Below are 15,933 nucleotides of genomic sequence, written 5' to 3'. Positions count from 1 at the left end.
ACATGAGCAACAACGCTTTATCTGTAAGATCCTTTTCAACGGCGCAGGTATTCGGGAGAAAATTTAACCCGGGAATAAGAACCAAGCATTAAATATTCCATTTACACTTTACCAGGTTTTCATCTAATGCTCGTCCGCAACCGAAAACCCATTATGTATTAATTAATTCCTGCACGCCTTAAGGCACTAGCCACGGCTGCAAATGCAAATCACGTTTCGTAAATCCTGCTGTAGCAACTCCGAGAAAGAAGCCACTGATGCTTTTGTAAACTTACAGATCCAAGAACTTTTTAACTCACAGCTTTTCCCTTTCCTTTGTGTCATTTTCCTGCGAGGTTTGTGTCAGGCTGCAGGAAATCTAAAAGAATTGGGTTTGCAGCGTTCCTTTTTTTCCCTTACCTTTCAGTTTTACGCCTTTTATTACAATAAGCAAGTTAATTTTAGCAACAACAGACAGCATAACCGCGTTTAAGCGGTGAAAAACTCTTAGCACTTGAGGAAATTTAATATCCAAAGTTGAGGACAAAGCACGCAGAAGATGAAACTAGAGGCTTTCTTAGTCATAATCAAATTTTTGTGTCAAGAAAAAACGCAATAGAGAATAGCCTAAAATATATATGCGTGATCTCTCATGTAAATACGGATTTCCTGTAATAATTTGTCCAACAGAATGACACAAAGTAGAATTAATTTGCTCCAACAAACTTAAGAAATGGCTGTATTATTCCTCCCACACCACACCACTGTGTAAATCTGCTTATTCAGACTTTAAACAAACCCCTCACAGCAATATGTTCGGTGTTAAATCAACTCTTACAGATATTATATGGCCGGAGTGGACTCACAAACTGTTAGAGTTGAATTAACACTGAGCATATTGCTGTGCTTGTTCAAAACTACAGGGTCAACAAGATACCACCACTCTCATTTCTCCATCGTTTCAGAAATCAACCTACACAACACTGAAAAAATTAGCTTCACAAAAGGACACATTTTTGACATCTTGCCTTCTCTGAAGAGTCTAGCCACCTTTGGCATGGTCATGACCCTGAATTGTGACCTTGCATCGTCACAAAATGAGCTACTAAGCAGCCCCAGAAGACTGAGCTCCCAATTATCCACGAAAGTTCCACAAAAATAAAACAAAGTCAAACTTAAATTTCCCACAAACATTTTCTGAATGAGAACATAGTTCTTGTCTTACAAACAGAGCCACATGACACCCATTGATGAGGCTTCACCGTGGGGCTCATCGCTCATTTCCTGGTTCTGTGGTAGCGATGCATCCTGGTCAGTGCCTATGCCATCAATCTAAAAGTTCACTAATGCAAGGGAATGCATTTTATCTTAGAAGAGCTAAACCTGTGTTGCTCAATGTTGACTGCAAAATGCATGGGCGTACATGATTCCAGCAACTCTATAGCTGCCACACCTATAAACCTTTCATTTCAACATGTCACATTTGATATGAATGAAAAACCTTGTCACTATAAACACTACATGAAATTGTGTTTCATCTTTTTACTACAAATTCTTACCACAATTTTTCCAAATGTATAATTCCCTTTTTTCCCCCCGCAAATTTGAAATTCCCAATTGCACGGGCAGGACAGCCTGTTCACTAAAACCTCATCCATCAATTCAGGAGCGCACAGCATGCACTCCCCTCTGAAACACATGCTGCTGGCAGTCAGTTCCACTTCCCCACTCGCCAGTCCACTTGCGGAGCTGGAGCTGGAGCTGGAGCAGCCGCCGCCGCGGACGGTACCCGCCACGCGCCGCTTTCGCCAATGGACCGCGGGTGTCCGATCAATCTAAGCGGGTCACGGGCGTGCGATAAGGCGTGCTAGTCCCTCCCTGGGAGACGCTGCGGACGATTATGCACCGCGCCGCGGGGGCCACTGGCCACAGTTGCCTAAAAGGCCCGGTCTGGATTCAGTAGAGCCCATCCGCGCGCTGGAACAAATCCTTAACAGGATGAGCCACCCAGCAGCCCCATATTTCATTCTGACAAGGCAGCAAAGAAATTATTTTAAAAACCTACAGCCTTCCTGGGTGTCAAAAAGTACCAGAAATGATAATATGTATATTCTGTACATAAACTACAAAAAAAAAATTATATATTCACTGTCTCGTAAAATGAAATTTCCCTTCAGCTATAGCAAGCTTCTCATTTTTTGGTAAACAAATTGTAACTCATTCTTCCAGAAACAAGATGCCAGTACAGCCTCGTCAGTAAGCCACCCGTTTAGCAACCATTAGTGATAATCCTGCCGCGATATCTCAATCTTCTTAATTAGTCAATTCACATGTATTATGTTCAGTCGTAAATCAATGTAGAGTGTTTTTATTTCTAGAAAACATTTTTGCCATTTTATTCAGATGCATAATGATGACCGCTACCTACAGTTCACTGGAGGGGCAAAGGGGTGGGGTGGGGGGGCATTAGGGGTTCCCCAACACTCAGAAGAAAAAATAATTGTAATAAATCTTGTAAATTGTGTACACTCAAATTCTTATCTCCTCATCTCTCTGAAGCATAAAAGTCTTTATGATTGTCCCTTTAAATCAGCATCATGTTAAGAACCAATTAGCATCTAAACACCTGTAAACATTTAGTAGGGCCTATATGTGCCACGAAGGAAATGCATTGGTACACCGTCGTGCTTGCACATGCACACTCATAGACATGAGTAGACATGCATATACAAAGTACACATGTAGACACACATGCATATACATACAGTACATGAACATCTATGCAGACATGCATGTACACATGTTAGCACACATTTGTCAGAAATGTAAGACTCGAGGATATCCTCGAACCGACAGTGCCGTCCGTATTTGAACGCTGACACTTTTTGTTGTCGTTTTGGCTCTGTACTCCAGCAGATTGGATTTGAAATTTTGAGGACAATGAATATGAGGTTAAAATGCAGACTGTCTGCTTTAATATGAGGGCATTAACATCCATATTGGACAATCCAGGTTAGCATTTACACCCCTTTTTATACACAGTCTCCCCATTTTAGGGGACCAGACATAATTGGACAAATGAATGAACATAATCTGAAGCAAAGTCATCAAATTTAGCATTTGGCTGTGTATCCTTTGCATTCGCTGACTGACTGAAGTCTGTGACCCATGGATATCATCAGACATTGGGTATCTTCCCTGGTGATGCTCTGCCAGGCCTATACTGCTATCCTCAGTTTCCATATTTTTGGGGGGACTTTCTGGTATCAGTCTTCAACAAGTAATTAGTGATTGACTTAGCCAGTCAAGAATATTCCACTATTGAGCCCTGCAAAAACTCCTTGTTTACTTTGGCGGCATGTTTGAACTTGTTCTCCTGCTGCAAGGTGAAGCGCCATCCAATTAATTTTGCGGCATTTGCTTGGGTTTGAACAAACAATGCTTCTGTGCACTTCACAATTCATCCTGCTGCAGGTGTCAGCAGTCGCATCATCATCATCATCATCATAAAGACAAGTGAGCCAGTTCCAGTGGCAGCCATGCATGCCCAAACCATAACATTACCGTCCACAATGTTTCGTAGGTGAGGTGCCTTGCTTTAGATCATGAGCAGTTCCTTTCTTGTTCCACACTTTCCTCTTTCCGTTACTTTGATAGGTTAATACCCATCACGTGTCCATAAGACTTTGTTCCAGAACTCCTCAGTTTTTAACGCACTTTTTTATCAGTCTAACTAGGCCATTCTGTTCTTGAGGCTTCTAGCAGTGAACCCTCTGAGGTCGCGCCAGTGAGGTCTTCTCTTTGTGGCAGTGTTAGACACATCTATTCCGACATCATGGGCATTGTTCCACATTTTTTGGCAGCTGAAAAGGGGTTTTTCTTCACAATAGAAAGTATTCTTCGGACGTTCGCAACAGTGGTCTTCCGCGGTCCAGCAGATTGCTTGCCCTTGCTGAGCTCACCAGTGTGTTCTTGCTTCTTTAACAATGTACCAAACAGTTGATGTTGACTCAACCAATGTTTTGGCTACGCCTCAATTTAGCAATCCCTTTATTCCGAATTTTCAGCCTCACAATGGAGTGCATTACCGGCACTGAAACACCTTTGGTCCCTTTTTTTTTTGGTGTGTTATAGGTGTCTGTTGTACTTTACTTTTTATACTTCTATTATTAATGGGGTTTGGAGGGAGGAAAGGAGTAAGGGAGGGCATATAAACAAAAAATGTTATTCTATGCTGACCATAAATAATACAGCATCTGATTGAATAAAATCCAATTGAAAAAAAGAAGAACCCATTAGCAATCATTTTGAGGGTCTAGAAAGCTATTGTTTACTGGGCCATGCCCGCCAGCTGGAAGCACTTGGTTATTAGGTAGGTCACTGTATCCTGCTCGCAGTGAATGAACCAAACCCCCGAAAAAAACAGAAACAGCACAACCAACAAATTTCCCCTCAGAGCCTTATGAAAAATATGAATATTTAAAGGCTAGCAGAGACAAAACACAACTCAGACACTGCATTCTGAGGAAGATTGATCTCTCAGGTGCACACACGGAATGAGTGTGATGACACTATCTGACATTCTGACACGACTGACATGCTAACCGGTTACCCACTGACTGAGGCAAATGGCTATTTAACCAATCAAGTTAGCAAACCAGCTAATCATCAAGTTACTTACCACAGTCAGTACCTAATTTATGTTGGGGGTAAATAAAAACTGAACCAAAAATATCATCTGACACCATATTAGAAAATAATCTCATATTTTAGAATAGCTAAAATTGTTAATCTATTACAGTAATTTAAATGTTATAAACATTCTAAATTCAAGATATTACAGTTTCACAAGGTTCATAATTTGCTGAAATTCACAATGCATAGTATGGGTGGATGTGTAGCACATAGTTGTGACAACTGTACTAACCAAAAAACTACAGTTCTACTTGTTGTTCAAATATGTCGTAAGCACAACATGTCACCATGACACTGCTTTGGCATTACGGTGGTTTTGACTAAGATTTGTAACTGGCTTCCAGCTGTGCAAATCAGCATCTATCTGCACTTAGTCCATGAGCAACCGGACATCGGCAATCTCTCACTAAATTCCAAAAAACCTCACAGAACTCCCACACAGCACTGCTGAATTTCAGTGTGGTGCCTGTTCAACTGTATGAAATAAATACAAGCTGTATATACGACACAGGGAAGCATCTAAATAAAACAAACATATTGAAAGGAATATGACAATTTGTCTGTTTAAAGGAGATTCACAGCCTTATATAAAGGCAAGGGACTAGTCATGGACATATGTATTTATCATTCATCTCACATTAAAAAAGGCTACAGAGCACCATGTTTAGGTCAGTTTTATCTGATAGAGTCCTAGTGTTGCAATGACAAATCGATCAGCAAGTTGGGAGTGGTCCATTTTGTTCATCTGTTATCTGAATTTTTCTAAATTATACAATTTGCCCTCACTAGCCACCTTGGTATCTTCGTTTTTTATTTCATCCTCCGTTTATTTTTTTCCTATACGCATTACTTCCGTATTGATGTGGCAGGTCTGAAATGATTATTTTGGGAGGAAAGCATTTCAGGCATGTGATAGATTCCACTGTTTACATTGCATTTCAGCAGAAGCTCTCTTATCCGGACTGACCTCTGTGCATATTTTGCACTAAGGTGCACTTACACTGCTGGATATTGCACTGAAGCCAGTGAGGTTACATAACTCGCTCACGGGTGCAAAGCCAGGGCCTCAGCAGGGAATCGAACTCGCAACCTTTGAGGTTACAAGCCCGGCCCCCTAAAATTATACCACACTGCCGTACTCCCACTCACCTTCAAAATGCTACTTCCACATTTTATAGTCATCTGCCTTTTCATAAAACGTCAGTGATTTGCTTCATTTATGGACATGGTATGTACTCATATTCCTTGTAATCATAACCCAGTTGGCCCAGAATTAGCCAAATGTGCTTTTTATCAGTTGGCCTGATGTATTTTGGCAAAGCAAAGGGCTGCCAAGCATCACCTAGGCTCCAGCCTAATGGCATAATAGGGTTCTTTTGGGTGTGCTCTCGGCTGCCTTTAACAGGCATTGCAACACAGACAGAGAAATGCAAGGCATCATAAGAATCATATAACTTTGTGACACATGTCCTGTACATTTTTATTAAAGCCAGTGTATAGTATAAGGGAAAAATGATTCTCTCTTGACAAAGAAAAAAAAAGTATCTTTATTGCAATGATGACAGCAGAGAGAAATAATAGGGGGGGAAAAAAACCAGACCACACTCAGTGGAGTCTCCCTGAATGCGGAGAGGACACGAAGACAGATACCTATTCCATTTAGGGCGCTTTGTCTTAGAGATGCGTTCCCCCATTAATTAGGTTAAAACATTACACCTTCGAAGACGCACGTACGCGTCACTTAGGCACAGCGACGAGCGTAGCTGAATCTCAAGCCTCGTCGGCTGGAATAGCTCCTGGTCACTCACTCCTGGTCATTATCCTAGAATTGATTGCCATGCCCGTCGCTTGTGAAACGTTGTGTGTGCTTACGCTTAGCAACTACGACAAGTCGGCCAAAACTATTTGCAAATCAATAGAATGTCACTTTGCAGCCTACCCTGGGCTTTCCTGCACAGAATGTTCAGACACGCCATGTTCCCAAACACAAAATCTGCTTTGTTAGGATGTAGACATTCTGTGACCGGTGTGGAACCAGTGAATTCTTTTCAAATGTATGCACTCTGTACTTTTTTTCACGCTTCAAAGTCTTAGGTGGATTGTGCAAAGCTATTATTAAATGCAGTTAAACTTCGGATCTGTGAGAATGTGATGCAAATGTGGCAGCATATTTTTCATATAATACAGCATAAACAGAAGAGCAAGAAGTTTGAATCTGAGCAATTTTTTACTGTATGTTTTTTTCTTTGAGCATGTCTTCAGTTAAGTTTTTCTTTCTTTTTTCTGTAAATCCTTTTTTTTATATAAAGTTCAATAAGTGAAGGAAGACAAGGAGGAGCCAGCACGCCGAATCTGGCTTTTTAACGGCCTGACCCCGGAATATAAGCGGTGTTTATTTTAAATCTTTCAAGCAGCACAAGAGGCACTTCAAAGCGGGGCTGAAAGAGATCTCAGTGTCCCCGTCGGAGGGTGCTGACAGCATTAACATTTCGTGCACCTGGACCCTTTCAGAGGGTTTTCATCGGGGTCTACGGCGCGCGAGATTGCCCGGGCCTCGTGTGGAAACCCGCGCCGTGGCAACTGGAGGTGAACACGAAGAAAAAAAAAAAAAAAAGGCATCGCTTCTCTCTCATTCGCATTCGCGCGGCGAAACGGGCGACGCGGCGAAGCGGTTTCGCTAGCCTGAAGATCACACGCCGGGCGCATGTAAATTAATTTGCGAAACCTCGCGCGGCCTTTGATGGGGGGAATTCGCGAGCGCCTGGAACAAACCTGCGGGATTCGCGGATAAATCGAATCGATTTTCAGAAACGCGACGCTCGGCTGATTCGGCGGCGGACTGCAGCGAAGGCGTAATCAAACGGCGCCGATAAGGGCGGGAACGTCTAAACAAACGCCGCTGCTCTTCTGCCATTAACCCTTTTAAAGAGCTGAAATTCAGACATGTAATTCGGAGATGTAATTCTGTACTGGCCAATCACCACCAAGGTGTCTCACCATTGTTGCTGTTACAATTCCAACGTTTTCCACTCCTGCCATATGCAGTTCACTATCATGTTAAAAATGCACCACAGTGTATTATGGTTATTGTTCAAGTACCTAAATAGTATTGAGCCTTGGTTCAGTAACACTGTGCATTACTGATAGCTGATGGTTCAAAAGCTTGTATTGCTTTGTGGGTACGATATATGAATCATCCACAAACTTTTGAAAGAGGTAGCAATTACTGTAGGTAACGGGCAGCACGGTGGTGCAGTGGCTAGCAAGAAGGATGTTCCAGGTTCGAGTCCCTGCCGGCCTCGATACTCCACGTGGAGTTTGCATGTTCTCCCCCTTTTCACGCGGGTTTCCTCTGCAGATTAAAATTTAGCCTCTCTGGCTACCTCTGACACATTTCTGTAAATGTGAATTGACCCTGTCAAATAAAATGAATAAATAAATAAAACTACTGTCACCTGCTGAGATGGTCCTCAGTCTTTGTTGTTCTTGAGGTCAGATGGCCTGGATGATGGAGCCTTCGACAGGCCCTTGATAAGAACTCACATTATTTGCCATTTTCTCATTGCAAGCCTCCAGGATATTGATATGAAGGACCCCAATACCACGGTTGCTATTGAGAATAGTTTATGGCATCTAGGATAACAGGGCATTTCTATCCAGAAACCCTAGCCTGGTTTGATCTTGTCTGATGAGTGTCAACAGAAGTTGGGTGTCAGGAGCTTTCTTGATCAAGCCTAATTTTATGTGGCGTTGGGCAGGCCTGACAGCTGAATGACCTCCAAACTTCAAGCAAAGATTTTCACCTGTAATCTGACTAAACTCTAGATGAATCATTTAATAGCAATGGTATGAAATGAATATACAGTACATAGTAACATTCTTCCTGCCTCTCGCCCAGTGCACGCTGGGATAGGCTCCAGCACCCCCCCCCCCCCAAACCCCCCCCCCCCCCCAGGAATAAGCGGGCACAGATAATGGATGGGTGTATGGATAGTGACATCCAAGAGCAATGGGCAATTATATATAAATGTATATGTGAAAGACAAAGCAGAAAAACGGGTTTGAAATTGCAAGCTGATTGTTGAACTGAGATGTCATTTTCTTTCAAACTCGTGAAGCTGAGTCTAACCATATTGCCATGGACATAAACTGAAATGCCCTCAAATCACATTAGTAAATTAGAAATCAATCAATGGTAGGCCGTCTGACAATTTAAGTGCTGTGTGTCATTTCAGATTGATGCTGCAGCCCATAATGGCTAGAAATCAGGGTTCTCCAAAGGCTCTGACATTACAGTAGCTTTTCAAAGTTGCTTGAATAGATAACGGAATCATTTTTTTAATTGAAGAGAGGAGACAAGTGTTCTTATCTTCTTTCCGCACCCGGGACCGAATGCTAGTCGGCTAACAATGATGAACGATGATGAAATTTAAAGTAACTACGTAATATACGTTCAAATACCGCTTACGAAAAAAAACCCTTATGAAGAGTCCAAACCCATCAAACATTTACTGCAAAGAAAATTGCTCGAAATTGCCAGAAATTGAAGTTTCGTGGACTGCTGCATCGCAGTGGCAGAACAAAGATTTATCAGGCAAGTGGCAGATCTATAATCTGTGATTACAATGTAGGCCGTAGATTTACTTTAATCCCAGCGTAAGGAGGCGCAAATCGGACGCGTCTGACGCATCTCCGGTGATTACTCTCCCTTCGGACCAGATTAGCATATTGCCGTAATCTAGCAGTTTTGCATCAGACAAGAGGCGGCAATAACCAGCGAAAGCAAAACCCGTGACAAACGCCTGCCTGCCCTCGGGCTCGTCACAGCTGGGCATCTGGGGAAGAGTCATAGCTTCTGAAACGAACGCGGAATAAAAAACAAACAAGCCCCGCTTCGATGTTAAACGTTTAAAAGCAAGGGGGGCTCAACTGTGTCTGTGCTTTTAAGGTCTGCATCTCGCCAATATCTTACGCAATGTTTTTTTCTTTTTTTATGCCATCAAAAGTGTGTTTCTTGTTGACTAGTGAATGAGTGCTCCCAAGTAAAATGATCAAGAAATGAAGACAAAATAACATCACATATGGCAGAAAGTACAGTGCTTGCCAAATAAAATAAAATAAAAAAAAACACTTAAAATCAAATGGAAAGACAAAGCATTTCCATACAACAGTAATCAAATAAAATCGCATAAACAAAATCTCAATTTGACGGAAGCCTTACATTATATATCAAATATAGAAAATGTAACATCTGCATAAACTAGTGGAAAAAGGGAAACGTGTAACTGTCAGAAATATAATATCGTGTGTGAAATAGTTTGGATAAAAAATCTGACGTGTTGTCTAATTTAACTGTTCACTGGGACATTCTCATAGCAGCCTAAAGCATAACAATTCAATTCTTTTACTCATTTGTGTCTACACTAGCAGTAGACTGGCATAACATCTTTTTATTCACCACATTGTTTTTCTTTTTCTCCCGGATTTGTTATGCCCAATTGTATTCCTGGGCCCATCCTTCACAGCAACATCCCCTGTGAACTGGAGCATGTGTAGAACAGTGCTCCAAAAACGCCTTCACCCCGCTGCCATTTCTATCCGCTCTGCAGCCCCCCCGCTTCCCTGAATAACCCACCCCCACCCCCCCCCAGCCCCCCAGCCCCCCAGCCCCCCAGCCCCCAGAGCGGTGCGGTGGCAAATTACGTGCGGCCCCTGGGAGGCTGCTGGCCACGCCCGGCACCGGTGTTGGCGTTTGATAGCAGACTGCGGGGGGGGGGGGTGACTCAGGCAGGCTGGCTGTCTCGCACCCCCGAGAGACCGCGGGTGTGTTTTCACGTCTCGAGCCCCAGACCGCTCAGAGAAGCCCACGGCGCCTCCGTCTCCTCGGCTCGGCCAGGGGAACCGCCGAAACGGAGGAAAACAAGTGCTTATTCGAAAAAGAAAAAGTGTCTATTAAATTCGGAACCTCGCGCCCAGCGAATTTACGCTTAAGCCTTGGAGCTGTCGCGTGAGCTTCTCCTCGCCCGTTGCTCCGCCTTCCCGGGGCGTGAAACAGAGCGGAAATCCGGGGTCAGAAGACGCGCCGCACCGTAGCGCAGACGCCGCACTCGACAAAAAAACTCCACGCCGCTAAGGACCGCCCTTTGAAGCCGCGTCCCGCGCGCTCCCAATCAGAATGCACGCACGTGGAGCGCCGCTCGTGCTCATAAATAATTGCGCGCGCGTTGCTGCGGGGTTTACAGCGTTTGAGGAGGAGAACGCACTCTGACCCGGAGATGAGCTGCCCCCGTTAACTCCTCGAGCGGGAGGCGCGCGTTCGCACGCGCTGAATAATGCATCGGCTCTTTCTAAGCTCGCGTCTTCCGTCGCCCACGCCATCGCAGCATCGCATGTGGTTCGCAAGTCAACAGTAACAATCCGAATAATAATAATAATAATATAATGATGTTTTATTTACATAGCACCTTTCTCAAACCCAAGGTCACTTTGCAGATGACATACCATCGTCTTGGGTGAAACATATACAGCGTGTGTGGTTGCCGTCTTACATTAAAATACTCACGCACTGGTAATGCACTGGTACACATAATACAAAATATGGGCAGATATTTTCCTTAGATTCTATGACAGCATGTGTATGAATCGTGTTTAAATCTGCTGAAACTATGTTGAAAAAAGGTACACGTGCAACTGCACGTAGACATGTCAACCAATATTTAAAGCAAAAGATTTCAAGCAAAACATTATGAATTTCATGACGACCTTGTCCCAAGCACTTGAAAGAAACGGTGCATTAACTACGGCCTGTATCTTTTGAAAGTCGTTTTGATTGACAAGGCCATTTAGGAAGTTGGACAAAGGTGTCCAGGTACATCAATCCAAAATTTTCTGTATGTGTAAGAAATGTTTTGAAAGTACACCTACAGAATATAATATTGATTTAAGTCAACTGCTGCTTCAGTGAAATCATGGTCACTGGCCTAAACAATATAACAATTGATATGCTACCAACACTGCTGACAATTTAGTCAGTGTATAAGGAATACATTGCAGCAAGCAGAGAACCACTTAAACCCAACCACACAGCAGAAAAGCCCACGCCATCGATATAGAATGCTCTAGCTCCTGATAGGTGCCACTTTCTGGCCTGTATAGCCTTCGGGATCATTCTGATGAAAAACCCTGGCAATTTAGCGGAAAAGTCAGGAGAATACCTAGGCCGGCACATTTCTATAATAGATACCGCCCACACAGTGCAACAGATACATCCACATACACACACACACAGTCTGACAAACACCTGGAGTACGAACCCCAGTTCCACACGAGGGAAAGTCTTTCCGTGTAGACAAATGTGACCGACGTCTAGCTACCTCGCTGCGAGTGGAAAATGAGAACTGAGAAGGGAGTTAGCTTGAATCACGTAGCTGCAATCCTCCAGGTCTTTTGTGAAATGGATTTAATAAGTATTGTTGCTTTTTTTTTTCCAGCCAGAGCCGCTCAGTGTACTCCTGACCTCCCAGGCCAATCATGTTTTGACACAGTCGTCTGCGCGCAGGTGCTCCCCATTAATCTCCTCCATTGTCCGTCACTTACCTCGGTAATCAGGGGGATACACACAGTCCCTTCTAATAAAACCCTGCCTCGTTAAGCGTGAGTTTCAGGCAGTCGGGCTCGGCCGCTAAAAGCCGCTCGTCTCGTCCCGTAAGCATTTCAGACGAACACGTCTGCGCGTAAATCAAGTCAGGATGCCCGCGTCACTCCTCGTTCACTCCGCACGTTTACAGAAAGCGTTCGCTTAACGGTGCTGTAGGGCTGCGTTAGCCTAAGCCCCGTCGTGCTAGCCTCACGCTCCGTCGCTAGCACTACTTGATGAATTGCGAATAAGAACAAACAATCGAAAACAAACGAGAGTTCCGCATTTCTCTCAATACGTCTCGTAAAGCAGAGGCGCAGCGGTGTCCGTTAGAGCGGCGTACGCTCGCGACGCGATACTGTACACTCGCTATTAATCACTTTTTCGGGCTGCCGTTTTCGACAGGCGGGCGCATGATTAAAGAGCAGTCGGGGGGAAAGGGGTTTCAGTGCCGGGAAGTAACCGAACGTGACTGCTGACAGGAATCGCGGGGCCCGGTTCACGCCGAGGCGTGATGTCACGGGCGTGAGTAATACGCTGACAGCAGCGCCAGGGCCCGGTGATAAACGACGCCGCGTCAAACTGACGGAAAGTCGAGCGGCCGCAAACCCGGAGAGATCCGATCACCGGCCATCATCGCAATACCAATAAAAACGAGAGCGGCGAGAGCGACGACGTGCCAGTGCGTTTCGTCTCAGGAATTACTGCCGTGCTAAGTGCAAACACGTCTGCCGCTTTTCAGAAACAGAGTTCACCGGGGCTGGGCTGTGCCAATATATCGGAGCAAGAATCTCGTTCCCGCCAGACATTTCCAGTCCGGAAAATGCAGAACTTCAGGACTCCCTATAACACTCAGAAACATTGATATATCTTAGAAATGCCTCACGAAAGCTAGCTTTTATTTATTTTTGTTCACAGGAAAAGACGGGTGATTTTCAATCCGAATGTACATCATTAAGACATTTCGAACCTGATGTGCCTCATTAAAGCAACTGACAATCCCGCTGTCGTCTTCCTCTGTTATCCTAGACCCAGACACCCCGTGGACAGCTCATTAAGGACATTTGCCTCTCCGTGTCTGTTCTATCTTACTCTTGGTCCATGCCAATGCGGACAATGTTCTTTCTTTAACAAGACAACACGTCAAGCCCCGCCCACCGGTCAGGTGATGGGCGGCTGAGCCTCAGAGCTGTAACAGGCGGTGGAATTCTGAAAACTCTCCGTTCCGTCAGGGGAGGGACCGTGAAGTCACCAGGGCAAAGACAACAAATGTTCACGAGCAGCGGGGGGGAAAAAAAAAATAAACAGTGTGGAAAACAACACAGAGAGCAAAGACAATCTAACTAACAGCAGATAGCTTGGCGGTTGATGACAGCTTACCTTGTTGGCTGCGCCTCTGTGCGAACACTACCACCAGAGCAGCAAGAACCACACAGCAGACTGACGTTACAGCGTTTGCCATCTGTAGGAAAACACAGCAAAAAGGTTTTCGTGAGGGTCCAGCGGGAAAACAAATCTACCGGCTCCAATTCAGACAGGGAAGAAGTCTCTCTCTCATTCTCCCCTCGCTCTTATCCGCTCTGTCTCTCATTCTCTCTCTCTCTCTCGCTCTCTCTCACATGCTCTCTGTGAACTCCCCCTCATGCACACACACACACCCGCCTCCCCCCCACACAGACACACACACACACACACACACACTCCCACCCAGACTCCTTCCTTGAGCTGCTCATCAGTGAAATCACTCTCCTTGGGGACTGGCATTTCCAAAGCGCACTTTAAAGAGACAGCGTTTACAGACATCTGCCTTATCGGTGCTAAGCACGCCGCCTTGTTTCGTCAAATGTGAGAAACGTCTCCCGGCTTCACGCGGGCAACCTGGCATTTTCACAATACGTCAGAACGATCCGAATGTTCTATGTTCCATTATCTGTCTTCCGGAGGCAGTGAAATGGAACGCCATGCCTGTTCTCAGTCCAGCTTGGGTTTTTTGTTGATGGTGCCATTTTGTATAAATGCAAAGCACATGGCTTCATGTTTAACCTTTATGTTCTCGTGATGTTACGCTACAGTTCGAAAATGAAGAAAAAACAATCAAAAGTCAAGAAGAGAGACATGTTTACACGATACACACTCTTCACATGTTGTGAAGTAAGGAGAAGAAAAAAGATAAGAAGCAAAGAAGGGGGTAGAATACAACCTAATCAATTGGCTGATCATCGGGGATCAAAGGCTCCCAAAACAGGGGTCCAAAAGTTAAAAACCCTTTATTTAAACACGCAAGAACATATACTAGAAATGGCCGAGAACTTGTAGCTAATAAGCCTCCGTCAGGATCTGGAGCGCACTAGACAAAGGCATCTATTTATAATGATCAGAGATAACATACGACTGTCAAACAACAGGGAAAATACTGGGTAAATTGGTATATATTAACGAGCCCTTAATGCTCAATCCATCAATCAAATAACCATTAATTGGCTGAAAGAGACAAATGGTTAGCCTGATGGATAACAAGACCAAATTGCATATCAGGTTGAATGACAGTGGGGATCTGGGAACAAAATGATCTGTTCCATGCATCAGTATAGGACGTTACAAAAACAGACAATAATTGATTTCTTCATTAAGCCTTAGAAAATGGATTGCTCTGTTTAAAAGCTCAAACAGTTTCCCATTGTAATTACAGTTTTATCCTTGTGCAGGACCTTGTAAAGGACTTCCTGTGCTTTTTTAGAGATCTGGACATTCAATGGTTCGTCTGCTGATAATATGTCCTTTTCTTTTGTTATTCTTACTCTTTTTTTAGTTTTACGTTGTTAAATGGGGCTGTTCATTTTTATCAAAAGTAATAATACTATTCAACAACAACAACAACAACATCATCATCATCATCAATAATAATAATAATTCCTGTAACATTTTAAGATGATATAAAATAAAACAATCTCCACAGTATTTTTATGTGTCAAAATAAAAAATTAATGTGATTCTTTGTCATTGTCAAGACTATTATGTTCTTTTCAATGAAAATTTTAAATCCATTGTCAATATTTTGAATGCATTATGTGCTGCACACCACTGTAGTACTGATCTGCCACTGTCTCGCACGTGTCCCGCAAGCACTAGGAAAACAAGGAAGGAAATGGTAACCACAAAAAAGTCACATACTTTTAAATGCATACTATGTAGTACTGCACATACGTAGTCTGTTGCCACCTTTGTCAGTCAATCAATTGCTACTGCTTAACTGAAAATAGTAAGCAATGACAGATGGAAACCAATAAGGCTTTCCTGCATGCTGAAACCAGTGTAATTAACTGGTCTAATTAGTGACGGTGTAATGGATACACTACCCTCGCGTAAAAAGGGTTTGAAACAATGGAGTTGAGCAAATAAAACAGGAGCGAAATTAAATCGCACGCCAGTTTCATTAACTCTCTCTTTCCTCCCACCTGCGACTGGTCCTCAGCTGATTACATCACCGAACAATGCGCTCAGGGCATCGCTCTCCTTCATTCTCCAGCCCATCCATTTTGCCCTCAAGATTTCACAATATCGCCAGTCAACTGAAATAAACACCATTCACTTCCTGCTTCCTTCCTCTCGAGCGCTGACTTATT

General features: G+C 43.7%; 1 protein-coding gene across 4 annotated transcripts in view; it reads right to left on the bottom strand.

Annotated features, from left to right (window-relative positions):
* Window positions 1-15,933, bottom strand: part of cntfr (ciliary neurotrophic factor receptor) — a 185,078-nt gene that overhangs the window by 93,709 nt on the left and 75,436 nt on the right. For 2 of the 4 annotated variants that reach the window (XM_064308250.1, XM_064308251.1), the window contains exons 1-2: window positions 14,018-14,036; window positions 13,691-13,772 (exon numbers count right to left, since the gene is read on the bottom strand). In XM_064308250.1, the coding sequence (XP_064164320.1) occupies window positions 13,691-13,772 (82 nt within the window). In that variant the 5' untranslated portion in view covers window positions 14,018-14,036. Of the gene's footprint in view, window positions 1-13,690; window positions 13,773-14,017; window positions 14,037-15,933 lie in introns of those variants that run through there. The other 2 variants (XM_064308253.1, XM_064308252.1) reach the window with 1 other exon arrangement.

The sequence above is a fragment of the Anguilla rostrata genome, chromosome 14, assembly GCF_018555375.3.
Source record: "Anguilla rostrata isolate EN2019 chromosome 14, ASM1855537v3, whole genome shotgun sequence".
NCBI lineage: Eukaryota > Metazoa > Chordata > Actinopteri > Anguilliformes > Anguillidae > Anguilla > Anguilla rostrata.
The sequence above is the reverse complement of the archived record's forward strand: the minus strand, read 5'-3'. Positions and strand labels throughout refer to the sequence as shown.